Source organism: Cynocephalus volans, chromosome 8 (assembly GCF_027409185.1).
Source record: "Cynocephalus volans isolate mCynVol1 chromosome 8, mCynVol1.pri, whole genome shotgun sequence".
Lineage (NCBI taxonomy): Eukaryota > Metazoa > Chordata > Mammalia > Dermoptera > Cynocephalidae > Cynocephalus > Cynocephalus volans.
Window position 1 is genome coordinate 57721192 of NC_084467.1, and position 14961 is coordinate 57736152.

A 14961-nucleotide genomic window follows, 5' to 3' on the forward strand; every position below is an offset into this window, starting at 1 on the left:
TTTCACAGACCACCAGTTTGAGACTAATGACTAACTAGGATGTTGCTGTGGTTGCCAATTTCATATGGCTCCCTCTGTGACTGCTCAGTTGGCCTCTAGTGCCTTGTGTGTGTGGTTGCCTCGGGTCTTGGGCTTCTCTGGGGAGCCACCTTTCTGGTCAGCTTGGATTCTGCTGGGCTGGTGGATCACGTACCACAAGGTGTGTGATCTCTGTTGAGCTTTCACTTCCTGTGCAGGACTTCTCCCTGTTCCGTGTGCTCTGGCCCAGGCTGTTGGATCATGCAGTGGCGACCCCACCGGGTGTGTGGTTTCTGTCGAGTCTCCGCCTCCCAGGCCGCACGTCTCCCCACTCTGTGCACACTGTGCTGGGCTGGGGAGTGTCTTTTGTGCCCCTCTTCTATCAGCTGGGCCTTCAAGACCCTGCTCGGCACCGCCTCGCCCAGGAAGTCTACCAGGTTTCTGGTAGGCACAGACGACCGGTCTCTTTGGGTGCCTTTGTAGCACTGTGTAGATCTTTCTCGGATCTTGTTCACCTTTGTATCCCCCCGGCATAGACCGAATCTAGCGCCCACCTGCAGCCTGCTCTCCGGCAGGTTCAAGTGGACCTGGGAACTCTCCTACCACGCTATTCCCAACCAGACATTGGTTAGGCTTTTTTCCGAACTGGTGGCTGCAGAGATGGTATCTGCCTCCCAGTAACAGGAAGTTTACTGGGGGCCGGAGTCCAGGGTGTGGGGGAGTGACAGTCGGCCCGCCCGTACTTCCTTGCCCTCCCGACACTGGCCGGGGATGCCCCCCGCCACCAGCCCCGCCAGAGAACCGCGGAGGGAGTGGGAGGGGAGGCCGGCCCGCAGGCTCCAGAAAGCCCCACGCTGGGCCAAGCAAGTGGGAAGGCTCAGTGAGGGCGGATCCGGGTGGAGCTGCCCGCACCTGGGAAAATGGAGGCAGCCCCGGGGCAGTGAGTGGCCTGGTGATGCAGGCAGGAGCCAGGTGGGCATAATCCCCCCGAATAGAGCTGGACCAGGGGTCACTCACAGGGTTGTGCCAGGTCGGGTGTTTACTCTCTGTCTCTGGTTTGCCGCCTTCCCTGTTCTCGGCCGCTGTCGCCTCGGGCTGTTCAGTTGCGGCACGCCTCGAGCGCTCCCAGGAATCTTCTTTAATGTTGGCCTGAAACCTCGAATCCTGAATAGGGCAGCTGGCCGCCTTCAGCGCGGCCCTGGCCTCCGGGATCCTGGCTGCATCCACAGCAGCCCTGGCGCCATGTTCCCTGTTTCGAGACTCGCTTTTGCAGCTAAGAAACAGTTCTTTTCCTGCTCCACACTTCAAAGCTGTTGCATGTAAATGAGGCAGCCTCTCCTGCCGGGGGCAAAGTGGCGTTCAGCCCCCATGACCGGCCATCAGCTGCGGTCCTCCATTAAGAGATGGCAAGAGGAAGGTCCACAAGTTTCCCGGCTGCCTGAGGCCCAGTGGCCACCTTTTCCACCTCAGCTACTCTGTGCCAGCCACCGCAGCCACCGCCATCTTGAAACTCAGAAACCCTCTTTAAACATATTGACTTTAAATATATTGACACATATAGTTTAAAAGTAAAGGGATGGAGAAAGATAAAACAACATTAACACTAATCAAAAGAAGCAGCAGTAACTATATAAATTTTAGACAGCACAGACTTTAGAGAAAGTAATGTTATCAGTGATAAAGAGGGGCATTACATAATGATAAGTCAGTCAGTTCTCCAAGAAGACGTAACGATCCTTAATGTGTAGGCATAACAACAGAGCATCAAAATACACGAGGCAAAATCTGATAAAACTGCAAGGAAAGATAGATTAATCCACTATTATAGCTGTAGACTTCAATGTCCCTTGATCAGAAATGGGCAGATCCAGCAGGCACAAAATCAGTAAGGATATAGTTGAACTCAACAGTACCATCAATTAACTAAATATGATGTCATCTGTAGACCACTTCACCAACAAGAGCAGATTACACGTTTTTCTCACGCTCACATGGAACGTTCACCAAAATACGCCACATTTTGGACCATAAAACACACCTTAACAAATTTAAAAGAATAGAAATCATACAATGTCTGCTCTCAGACCACAGTGGAGTTAAACTAGAAATCAGTAACAGAAAGATAGTTGGAAAATCCCCAAAGTCTTGGTGATTAAACAGCACACTTCTAAATAACACTGGGTCAAAAAATAAATCTCAAGAAAAAATTTTAAATATTTAGAACTGAGTGAAATGAAAATACAGCTTATCAAAAGATATGGAATGGAGCAAAAGCAGGGCTTACAGGGAAATTTATAGCATTGAACGTATATGTTAGAAAAGTAGAAAGATCATAATTAGTTCCCACCTTAGGAAACTAGAAAAAGAGAATGACATTAAATCCAAAGTAAGCAGAAGAAAAGGAATAATAAAACTTAAAGCATAAATTGATAAAATTTAAAACAGGAATCAAGAGATAAAATCAGTAAAACCAAAAGCTTGTTCTTTGAAAAGATTATTATAATTGATAAATCTCTAGCCAGGTTAATATGAGAGAGAGAGAGAGAGAGAGAGAAGATGCTAATATTACTAATATTGTAAATGAAATGGGCCATTACTATTGATCCTGTGGACATCAAAAGGATAATAAGTAAATTCTATGAATAACACTATGACCACAAATTTGATAACTTTGATGAAACAGGCCAATTTCTTGAAAGACATAATCTGCCAAAACTACTGCAAGAAGAAATAAACTATTTGAATAGGGCTATATCTACTAAAGAAATTGAATCAATAATTAATACCCTTCCAAAGCAGAAAGAACCAGGTCCAGATGGGTTCACTGGTAAATTTGGTCATTTAAGTAAAAAAATATATTAATTCTTTACAATCTCTTGTAGAAGACAGAAGCAGAGGGAGTACTTCCTAACTCATTCTATCAAGCCATCATTACCCTAATACCAAAAATCAGACAAAAACATTATAAGAAAAGAAAACTACAGACCAATATCTCTCATGAACATAGATATAAAAATTTTCAGCAGAATATTAGCGAATCAAATCCAACAATGTATTTAAAAAAATTATATTCCATGACCAGGTGGAATTTATCCAAGATATGCAAGGCTAGTTTAACATTCAAAAATCAATTAATGTAATCTATCAAATCAAAAGGCTAAAGAAGAAAATCATATGATCATATTAATAAATGCAGAAAAGGTGTTTGACAAAATCCAGCATCCACTAATGGTAAAATGATCAGCAAACTAAAAATAGATGGGAAACTTCACCAACTTGATAAAGAACATCTATGAAAAACCTATAGCTAACATCATATTTAATGGTGAGAAACTAGAAATTTTCTCACTAAGATGAGGGACAAAGCAAAGACATCCCTTCTTACCACTGCTTTTCAACAATGTACTGAAAGTCCTAACTAATGCAATAAAACAAGAAAAGGAATTAAAAGGTATACAGACTGGGAAGAAAGAAATAAACTGTCTTCATTTGCAAATGACATGATTATGTAGAAAATTTGAAAAAACAAAACCTTCAATTAATAAGTGATTATAGCAAGGTTGCAGGATACAAGATTAATATACAAAAGTCAATTGTTTTCCTAGTAATGCACAAGTGGAATTTGAAATTAAAAATACAAAACAATTTACATTAGCATCCATAAAAATGAAATACTTAACTATAAATCAAACAAAACATGTACAAGATCGATATGAGGAAAACCACAAAACTCTGATGAAAGATACCAAAGAACTAAATAGATATTCCATGTTTGTGAACAGAAAACCTCAGTGTTGTCAAGATGTCAGCTCTTCCCAACTTGATATATAGATTCAACACAATCCCAATCAAAATCCCAGAAAGTTATTTTGTATATATTAACAAGCTGATTCTAAGTTTATATGAAGAGACAAAAGACTCAGAACACAATATTGAAGAAGAAAAGCAAAGTTGGAGGACTGACATTCTCTAACTTCAGGACTTCCTATAAAGCTACAGTAATCAAGACAGTGTTGTATTGGCAAAAGAATAGACAAATAGATCAATAGAACAGAATAGAGGACCCAGAAATAGACACATATAAACATATTCAATTGATATTTGACAAAGGAGCAAAGGCAATACAATGGAACAAGGATAATCTTTCCAACAAATGGTGCAGGAACAACGGAACATCTATGTGAAAAATAAATAGATCCAGATACAGACCTTACACTCTTCACAAAAAATTAACTCAAAGTATATCATAGACCTAAATCTAAAATGTAAAAGTATAAAACTTTTAGAAGATAACATAGGAGAAAATATAGATCATCTTGGGTATGGCAATGATTTTTTAGATACATCATCAAAGGCATGATCCATGGAAAAAAGAATTGATACAATGAACTTCATTAAAATGAAAAACTTATGCTCTGTGAAAGATACTGTCAAGAGAATGAAAACATAAGCCACAGACTGAAGAAAAAATTTGCAAAAGACATATTTGATTGAGAACTGTTATCTAAAATATACAAAGAACTCTGAAAACTTCACAATGAGAAAATGAACAACTGACTAGAAAATGGGCAGAAGATTCAAGTAACACCTCACCAGAGGAGATGGTGAATAAGCATATAAAAAGATGCTCAACATCATGTATCATTAGACAATTGGAAATTAAAGCAACAATAAGATATTACTACACACCTGTTAGAATGGCCAGAATCCAAAACATAACATGAAATGTTGGCAAGGATGTGGAACAACAGGAACTCTCATTCATTGCTGGCAAGAATGCAAAATGGTACAGCTACTTTGGAGAACAGTTTGGCAGTTTCTTACAAAACTAAACATATTCTTGCACACAATCCAGCAATCATGCTCCTTGGTATTTACCCAAATGAGTGGAAAGATTATGTTCATACAAACACCTGCATGTGGATGTTTATAGCAGTTTTATTCATAATTGCCAGAAGTTGGAATAAACCAAGGTATTCAGTAGGTGAATGGATAAATAAACAGTGGTACCTCTAGAAAAGTAAATATTATTCAGCAGAAAAAAAAAAAAAAGAGCTCTCAAGCCATGGAAAGATATGAAGGAAGCCTAAATACATATTACTAACATATTACCAAGTGAAAGAAGCCAATCTGAAAAGGCTATGTACTGTATGATTCCAACTATATGACATTCTGGAAAAGGCAAGACTATGGAGACAGTAAAAGACTTAGTGGTCGCCAAGGGTTAGGTGTGGGGTGGGGGAGGGAGGGATGAATAGGTGGAACACAGAGGATATTTAGGGCAGTGAAACAACTCTATGATACTGTAATGGTGGATACCTTTTATTATACATTTGTCAAAACCCATAGAATGTATAACACCAAGAATGAACTTTAATGTGAACTATAGAGTCTGGGTGATAATGATGTGTCAATGTAGATTCAGTTATAACAAATGTATCACTTTGGTATAAGATTTTGATAGTGAGGGAAATTGTGTGTATGTGTATATTCCCCGTGTATAAGCAGGGAATATATGAAAAATCTCTATACCTTCTACTCAATATTGCTAAAAATAAAATCTATTTTTAAAAAGTCTCAGCCCCCCAAAAAGTGCAGAATGATCAGGTAGGGCTGATCCCAAGAATACAAGGATGGGTCAATATCAGAAAAACATATCAATGTAATTCATCACATTAATATTGAAAGAGAGAGAGAGAGAGAGAGAAAGGACATGTTCTTACCAGATGTAGAAAAAGTATTTAATAAAAAAAGTCTTTAGAAAATAAACAGTGTTTTATAAAAATAAAAATTCTTTGAAAACTATGAATCAAAGAAAACTTTTTAGCTTTTTAAAGACTTTCTACCAAAAACATGCAGCATGCAACATTTTAAAGAGACATATGCACATTCTCTTTTAAATTAGCCATAAGACAAGATAAAGAAAAAAGAAAGGAAATAGATTTAATTCAAAGATTGGAAGGGGGAGATATTTTAAGATTATTTACATGGAATATTCAGCAAGGGTGGTAGACAAATTATCATAACTAATTAGAGGGTCTTGAAGGTTTGCCAGAAATAAGAATAACACACAAAGATTAACAGTAGAAAAAGTAGTGGAACATAAGATGCCATTTAAATAGCAAACTAAGAGCATAATGTGTCTAGAAATCAACCTCACAAAGAACACATGAAAACTTGAAGTAGGAATTTTTAGAACTCCATTAAAAGATATAAAAGGAGATCTGAATAATGTCAGTCAAACAGCATATTTATGAAAGGGACAATTTAACTTTGTAACAGCATTGATGCTCCCTAAATTAAACTATAAATTTAGTTTTACAAAACTAAACATACTCTTACACACAATTCAGCAATTAAGCTATAAATTTAGTTTAATTTCAATAAAAATATCAGGTGGAATTTTGAAGAACTCTGACAAACTGATTCTAAAAGCTATTTTAGAAGAATAAAGTTTTGTGAATATCTGAGACCATTTTTAAAAAGAAGAGCACAAAGAAGAGGAGACTTGACCAGCCAAATAGTTAGACATTATAAAGCCTAGTAATATGAACAGTGTTTTCTGGTAAAGAGGGCAACCCAGACACAGATCCCTGGATATATGCAACGTGGTGTGTAATAGGCATGGGATGACAAATGTAATGACATTTGGAAAAATTAACTCACTGTGTGGAAAAAATACGGAAGTGTATCCCCTCAAGAAAAACTCTAGCGGGATTTGGATTTAAAACCTAAAAGTGAAAGGTAAAACTAATAGGAGAAAATGTGGCTGAGTATCTTCCTGATCCCAAGATGAAAGGGTTTCATAAACAAGACTCAACATGCACAAAACATGGATAAATTTCCCAACACTGCAGTAGGTTTATACTCATATATGCAACAAACACCTCCTGAAGTTATCAGAGAGTTGACAGAGTGGGGTAAGATAGTATTGAAAACTGATTAGTGATTAATATCTAGAATGTAAAAGTTATTTCTGCAAATCAGAGAGAAGACAGGAAACTCAACAGAAAAAATGAGCAGTTGACAGAAGGGTAAAGCCAAATATCTAGTAATGCATGAAGAGATGCTCAATCTCATAAGAAATCAGAAAAATAAAAATAAAACCACGGTGAAATTCCACTTTATACATACCAGATTGACAAAAATTAGAAAGTCAGAAAATATCAAGTGTTTGGTGGAGAAATGAGAACCCTCATGTTTTTCTTGTTGGAGTGTCAACTGGCTGTTTTAGAGGTCAACTGGGCAGTATTCAGTGAAATAATATGTGAATTTACTCTATAGTCAAGCAATTCTGTGCATATATATCCAGAAACACCCTTGCCCAGACACATAAGAGGACATGCAAAGCATATTTCTTGCATCCTTGTTTGTGTTCACAAAGAGTTGGAAGGAGCTTCTTGCTGCTCACTTGGAGACTGGACAAGGAAAGGATTTAGGCAGCAGTCTGAAGGAATGAGCTGGATTCACATATAGCAGCAGGATGGATATATCCCAGAACCACAGTGTTGAGTGAAAAAAAGCTTTAGACTTATCTCCCAGTACTTTTTATGAAAATACAACACACAAGCACAAAGCAATGCTAATTTTCAAGGACACATATATGTCTAAATAAACATATGGAAAGTGGATTAGAAGGATGCATATTACATTCACTAGAGTAGGCACCTTTGGGACACAGGAACGGAAGCTGAGGGGGAAATAATTCTACAAATAACACTACACAGGGTCTTTGCGCAAGCCAATGATGCTAGTTCTCTACGAACTGAGAGGTAGGATGAATTTAAATCTGTGACCTTGAAGTCCTTAAAAAGAAATCAGTTCTTTCTAAAACTGCTGGGATGAGCTGGGTTTTTAAAAATATATTTCTATCCACTCTGATTTTGTCCCTCCTTTTCCCTCATAAAGGGTTGCTGACTCCTAACGAAGCCTCTGCAAACTCCGGGGGCACGGACAGCATTGCGGTGACTTGGCAGCCTCCCAGGAAAGCTGCCCCTACTGTTCAAGAGTACGTGGTGGAATGGAGGGAATTCCACCCACGGGGCCACATGCAGCCCCCTCTAAACTGGCTGCGGACTCCCCCCTCCAATGTGAGCGCTCTGATTTCAGGTACCTAATTGTTCATCTTCCTTCTGGAGCTTACTAAGCTCACAGTTTTGTGGGTGGTGGGCGGAAGCAGGCAGGAACCCAGAACCCTGCCTTCAGTTATAGGTAGCCACGGGATAAGAGGGACGGTGATAATCTACAGTCCATCAAGACAGAGCCTCAGAATACGCCACTGCAGCCATAGAAGACTAACTTGTTGACTAAAACATCTAGATTTTATGGAAAATCCATGTCCCTAGCACAGTGCCAAATAAGATGAATTAATAATTGAACTTAGTATGGCTGACAGCTGAGTTAACTGGTCAGTGTGATAGGCACCTTTATCTTGGGGAATTCATTTAATTATCAAAACAATTGTGTGTAGTAAGAGTCATTATGCTCATTGTACAGATGAGGAAGCCGGTAGATCTTTCATTCGTAATTCTGCTGCTTATAATTTGTGTAATAATAAAATCTTGAATTATCTACATGATAATTGGTGTCTCTAATCTTCAGGTTGGTAATCTGTCAGTGGTTAGAGTCTAATAATTAGAATCAAGTGAGAGAAAGCATCTGCAAATATATTAAAGTGATTGGACAGACTTAACGTCATTTTTAGGCATAAATTCAACATAGTCATTCAAAGTTCTGGCTCTGCAGCCAGGCTACCTGGGTATGAGTCCTGGCTCTATCAAGAATAGTTGTCTGAACCAGGGCAAGTTGCTTTACTTCTCTATGCCTCAGTTTCCCTATCCATAAAATGGGATAGTAATCACCTACCTCATTGGATTATTGTGAGGACTAACTGAATTAATATAGGAAAACATTTTGAACAGTGCCCAACACATTTTAAGTGCTTAAAAATTTAGCTATCATTATTATTATTAAACATGACACAGCTAGGACTTTAATAGATTTTCAAGTTCTAAATCCCATAATATTTTCATTACACCATGACATCTGTCTAGGAGAGTATACACACTCTACTTAAGGAGACAAGATTTGCACAAATGAAGTAAGCAGAGCACATGCATGATAATACATGAGACTGTTCTTAACTGTGTGCCTCTTTTATAGTCTGGCTCAGACTTCTAGTAGGCTGTTTTCATCACTACTCTTAAAGAGAATGCTGCCTAGATAACCCAGCTAGCATCCAGAGGAAGGTGAGCGAGTCATTGAGAGTCTGGAACTTTTAATCTGGAAACCATTCAGCCTATAGAAGAAAATTCTAGATGGGAGGGGGGGTTTGATGGCTGTTGCTGGTTTTGATGTGTTCATACAAAAGAGTATGCTTCCTTTGTTGCTCTGGAGAACAACACGAAGGCCCTGCATGGAAATTATAAGAAGGCAACTCAATTTTGGGAAACAACTTTCCTACCTTTGCTGGCCTCTAATACAACAATAGATTACCTCTCAAGACAGTGCATTCCCTGTCCCTAGAGTCTTTGCAGCAGAACCAGTTTTTGTCCAGGGCTGTTATACCCATCAAATCAGATGAAACAGTGCATACAAAAAGCAGTTACCAAACTTTAAGCTGCTGTGAAATTGTAAACACTTACCAAGACTTATTCCTGTGGGATAGTTTGAACTGTATGGTCCTCACAGTTCCTTCCTTTTAGAAATCCTATAATTCTATACAAATAGCACAGAATAGATGACAAGAGAGAATGTTTTCCATACAAAGTAAAATAAAATGTTTTTAAGTGCTTAGAAATTTACATTTGACTAAAACCAAAATACTAATAAGTAAAATAACTTTATTAATTTAAGTTGTTCTGCTTAGAAACACTTGGTTAGCTACTAGTTTACGTTGATGTTACATTCTGGAAATAAACGCTTAAAAAATTAAGTAATTCATACTTTTGATGAATTCAAAAAGGCCCGCTCCAGTCTGTAAGATCACTCATCGCGATTAAATCCTCAGTAGCCTTTTCCCAGCATCCAGCTGGGGCAGAGTCGGGTGTTTGGGTGTTTTGGAATAGGCCAGAGTACAGCCCGACTCCTGGATTGTAGGTTGGTGAGGCTGAGGCTAGAGACCATCAGTCCCGTCCTGTCTGTGTGAAAACACTTCTGATCATACAGAGCCACTCCTTTTACAACAGCATAATATGTTGTCTAGAAAACCCTCCCTGGCGCCTTGATTAGTTGGGCCACTCTTGTGCATGCTCCTATCTTACCACCTCTAGGAAGACTCCTGGTTGCTGGTCACTTCGTGTTTGCCTTCTCCCACACTTGAGAAGTAAAGTTAGCTTTCTGCAAAAAAAATCAACTGAGAGATGGTTTATAAATGTGGAGACAGGGCCTCTGCTCAAGGGTGCCAGGTACATATGTATGCATAGGAGGGATGGGAAATGAACCTGGAAACTAGGACCAGACTAGACAGGAAATTCAAGTCAGAGTGTCAGCTTCATCCACTGAAGGTTTTTGAGGTAGGGGATAGACATGATTAGGGAGTGCCCATACGAGAATCATCCAGCAAAACAGGAGTCCTTAAGGTCAGAACCAGGAAAGAAGCTTGAGAGGAGGGCTGTAGTCTTGGTGGAAAAGGAAATGTCAGCTGAGTTACAGAGGCACATGGCTTCTGTTCTCCACTAAGTGTGCGCCATTCACAAAAAAGAAACCCACAGCTTCTGATGAAGCAGTTCCCAAGCCCTGTGCCCAGAACTCACATTCGGCTTGGCAAAACGCAATGGGACCATTTGTTTAATGAGCTCATCTGGAGCTCCCACGACTTTGCATGGCACAGTGGTTGGTTGGCCCCTTTCCTGAGTAGAGGCAGAAAGCCAGGCACTGGGAGCAGAAAGCTCCCCCCAACCCCTCACAAATGAAATATGATTCCATATTCCATGCTGGGCTTCTGGGTTTGGATGCCACCCATGAGGAATTTTTGGATTATGGGACTAAGCTGACTGTCCTTTACTCCATTTCATTTGGTTCATGAACTCAAATTGAAACTCACCCATGGCATGCATTTTGATCTTGTCATGGTCTCTTCTGACAGTACTGGTTGCATGGCTGAGCTTTATATGCTACCTATTTGCTGGAATACTTAAGGGACAATGGATTTCTATATAAAAGACACACAATTTAGCAAGTTATTCTGTGATGTAAAAGTCCTCTTTCCCCCGCAAAAAGGAAATGTTAAACTCTGGTCAATTGTCAGTGTAGGGGACCCTAGCTACCTACCAGCAAGGTATTAAACAATATTAAAGAAAATCCTTACTTTGACCACCTGATATTATAGTTACCTAGTAGCGATTGTCTCTCTTTTTCTTTTTAGTTTTCATTTGCAATTTAAAAAATATATCAAGGGGAGGATCTTAAAAGGGTCTTTTTCTTCACAAGCAGTAAAAATCTGAGATTCATGGAAATAAGGAATTTTGGCAGGGTAGAGGGACTTGCCAATAAGCTTCATGACTGACAAAACATCACAAAGTGGGAAAGAGCATCACCATTCCCAGGTATCTTCCAAATCTTCCAGACTGTGAAGCAATTGAGATCTAACTGGAACAAGGTTGGGGGCAGGGAGGGGAGACACAACAGGATGGATTGCACAGAGTGTGCCCTGGTTAGTCATGCTGAAGGTGTCCTCCCACACTGCCCTGTCAGATCCTGTTAAGCATCCTGGAATTAGAAAAGCCATCCAGGTTCTATGCCTGCAAAACTCCAGCCTCACTTTCTCGTAAACAGCAAATGATTTATTTGTAGAAGTCAAAGGTTTTTTCTTGAATGGGAGTTTTTATTTTTGTTTTTTCCAAAAGCAGTCTGTGTGCATATGTTTTTGTGTGCTCATATTTAAATCCTTACTGTACTTGAATAGCTTTTGTCTCTTTCTTAATCATGATGACCCTGTTTGTTTACATGGAAAGAACTCTGGTTGGTTGGTTGGTTTATTTATCTATTCTTGGAAGTTGGGAACAGTGACTTCCAGAAGCTGATATCATGGCAAATAAAATGATGAGAATTTGTAAATTAGGTCATCCTTTCACTCTCAGTCCACACTGTGCTTGAACTGTCTTCAAACTAAGAAAAGGCAAGAAACGCCTTGAATGCATATCCATATCAGATACTAAAATGGCTCCCTTTAATGGCTCACCGGTGATGGCGTGCCTGTTATAAGAAGTCCCTTCTCCTTTCAGAGAACATTAGACCCTACACCTGTTATGAAATCCACGTGTATGCACTGTCAGGGGGCCGAGGAGGATGCAGCTCCGTCCTGGGTAACTCCAAGCACGAAGGTGAGTCTGGGGGCCTTTCACCAAATTTTGTTTTGTTTAATGATTTGGATTTGGAAGGTGACAGAGCCTCCTGTGTCCTACTTTTTACAGCACCACTGAGTGGTCCCCACATTAATGCCATCACAGAGCAAAAGGGGAGCATTTTAATTTCATGGAACAACATTCCAGCCCAGGAGCAAATGGGCTGCGTCCTCCATTACAGGATATACTGGAAGGAACGGGACTCCAATTCTCAACCTCAGCTCTGTGGTATGTGTGAGAAGCAAAGGCAGTGGGGCCTTCTTGTTTGGATGTCGGGGAAAACACAAGCAGGTGCATGTGCGTATATACACACAAGTGCTAGCACTGTGCCTGCCCTTAGCAAGTGCTCGATAAATACTTGTGAAATTAATTGAATGAATAAAAGACATCTGAACACACACACACACAGTTATTGAATAATGTTACATGCCAAGTAAATTGCTAAGGATACAGAAGTGAAGTAAATGGATTAGACTCTCAAGGTGCTTAGTCATATGGAGAGACAGCAGTTTAAAAAGCAGTGAAGGTACATCCATACCATGTAGACCCTTGAGGTTCACAAGGAATGCATTTGGAGAACTTTTAAATCTCCACATTTGCAATTACTATCATAGCATATTATTTTCTCTTTAAAATGGATAAAATAAAATACAGTTTAAGTAACCCTTTATGACCCATAATTACTCTATAACTATGAAATGAAGGCAATTAAACTCTGGCTAGAGCATGATCTCATATGGTGCTATGGATTACTCATTCATGTAGCAGCTCCAAGCCATGTGCCAGATTTTATGTTCCCATCTTTAATTCATTCAGAGCTTTTTCTTTCTTACATTATTTTTTTTCTTCTTCTTGGCTTGACCTTCTCTTTATTTAGTAAGCAGTTGGCTTTCTTTCAGGAGCATTTATCATAAATAAGGAACATTTTTATTCCTTTGTGAGAGTTATTAGGTTCAAGAAGAATGTAACAAAGCCACCCTGAGATGTAGCTGCCAGAGAGCTGCCTGCAGGAGTGATTTTTACCTGGAAAACTTTAGGAGCTGGTCTTCTCCCTTGACTTTAGAAGATCCACAGTATGGCTACTCTTAAAGTTATGACTTTAAAAGCTAGTTAATTTTTTATTATATTAATAATATTCACGCATGGTAAAACATTCAAATAGTTCCAAAAGATATAAAATGAAAATTCTCCCTTCCTTGATACTTAGACTGTTAGGAGTTCCTTTTTTGTTATTCCAGGGGGGGGTGGGGAATGTAATGCGTATACAAGGTGACTTCAAAAAGTCCCTGGAAAAATGGAATTAAAGGATAAAAATAAAAATATAAATGTTCTTTCTCAACCTAAGCTCCATCAAGTTCAAGACACATTTGTAAGTGATGATACCAGCTATTTAGTTCATTCCTAAAGAACTGAGGATCCTGGATATTTAACCATGTCAGTACAGTATTTTTTACATTAACTAAAGAAAAAATGTTATCTTTTGAAGATTTTTTAATATTGGCTAACAAAAAGAAGTCTGAAGGAGCCAAATCAGGACTGTTAGGTGGATGCCTAATGGTTTACCATTGAAAGTCTTACAAATTGCCCTTGTTTGATGAGAGGAGTGAGCAGGAGCATTGTTGCGGGGGAGGAGGACTCTCTGGTGTTTTTCTGCTAACGCTTGGGCTTTTTTCAGACACTCCCATAATAAGCACATGTTATCATTCTTTGGCCCTTCAGAAAGTCAACAAGCAAAATGCCTTGGGCATCCCAATAAACTTTTTCCATTACTTTTGCTCTTGACCTGTCTGCTTTTGCTTTGACTGGACCACTTCCACCTCTTGGTAGCCATGGCTTTGATTGTACTTTGCCTTCAGGATCATACTGGTAAAGGTTGGTTTCATCTCCTATTACAGTTCTTCAAAGAAATACTCCAGGATCTTGATACCATTTGTTTAAAGTTTCTAATGAAACTTTGCAGCTCTTTGCAGCTGATCTGAACACAACAGTTTTGGCACCCATCGAACAGAAAATTTGCTCAACTGTAATTTTTCAGCTAGAATTGTGTAAGCTGAACCAATTGAGACGTCTCTGGTATTGGCAATTGTTTCTGCTGTTAATCATCAGTCCTCTTCAATTAGGGCACGAACAAGATTGATTTTGTCCTCGAAAATTGATGTGGATGGTTTGCGACTGCAGGGTTCATCTTCAACATCGTCTCACTCTTTCTCAAAACGATTTATCCATTTGTAAATTGCTGATTTCTTTGCGGCATTGTCCCCATAAACTTTTTGTGGAGCATGGACGATTTCACCATTCTTCCACTCAAGCTTCACCATAAATTGGATGTTTGTTCTTGCTTCAATTTTAGCAAATTTCATGTTGCTCTGAAAGGGGCTCTTTTCAAACAGATGTCTTATCCTTCTCAGTGTCTCAAACTAGGTGCAGTTCAGGCACGTAATAATAAGTTAGTATGAATTTATTTTGGTTCAAAAAAATTCTGAAATACATGCACAATTTTTTCATAATATACATTTTCCATGAACTTTTTGAAGACCCCTCATACAAGAATATATTTGCGATATTCTGATTGACACCTTGCTTTTACCTGTCAATCATA

The 14961-nt window shown here is 39.1% G+C and overlaps 1 protein-coding gene across 2 annotated transcripts in view; it reads left to right on the forward strand.

Annotated features, from left to right (window-relative positions):
* Positions 1 to 14961, forward strand: part of IL12RB2 (interleukin 12 receptor subunit beta 2) — a 73970-nt gene that overhangs the window by 44689 nt on the left and 14320 nt on the right. The window contains exons 9-11 of one of the 2 annotated variants that reach the window (XM_063106232.1): positions 7927 to 8127; positions 12243 to 12341; positions 12432 to 12590. In XM_063106232.1, the coding sequence (XP_062962302.1) occupies positions 7927 to 8127; positions 12243 to 12341; positions 12432 to 12590 (459 nt within the window). The remainder of the gene's footprint in view (positions 1 to 7926; positions 8128 to 12242; positions 12342 to 12431; positions 12591 to 14961) is intronic. The other variant, XM_063106233.1, reaches the window with a different exon arrangement.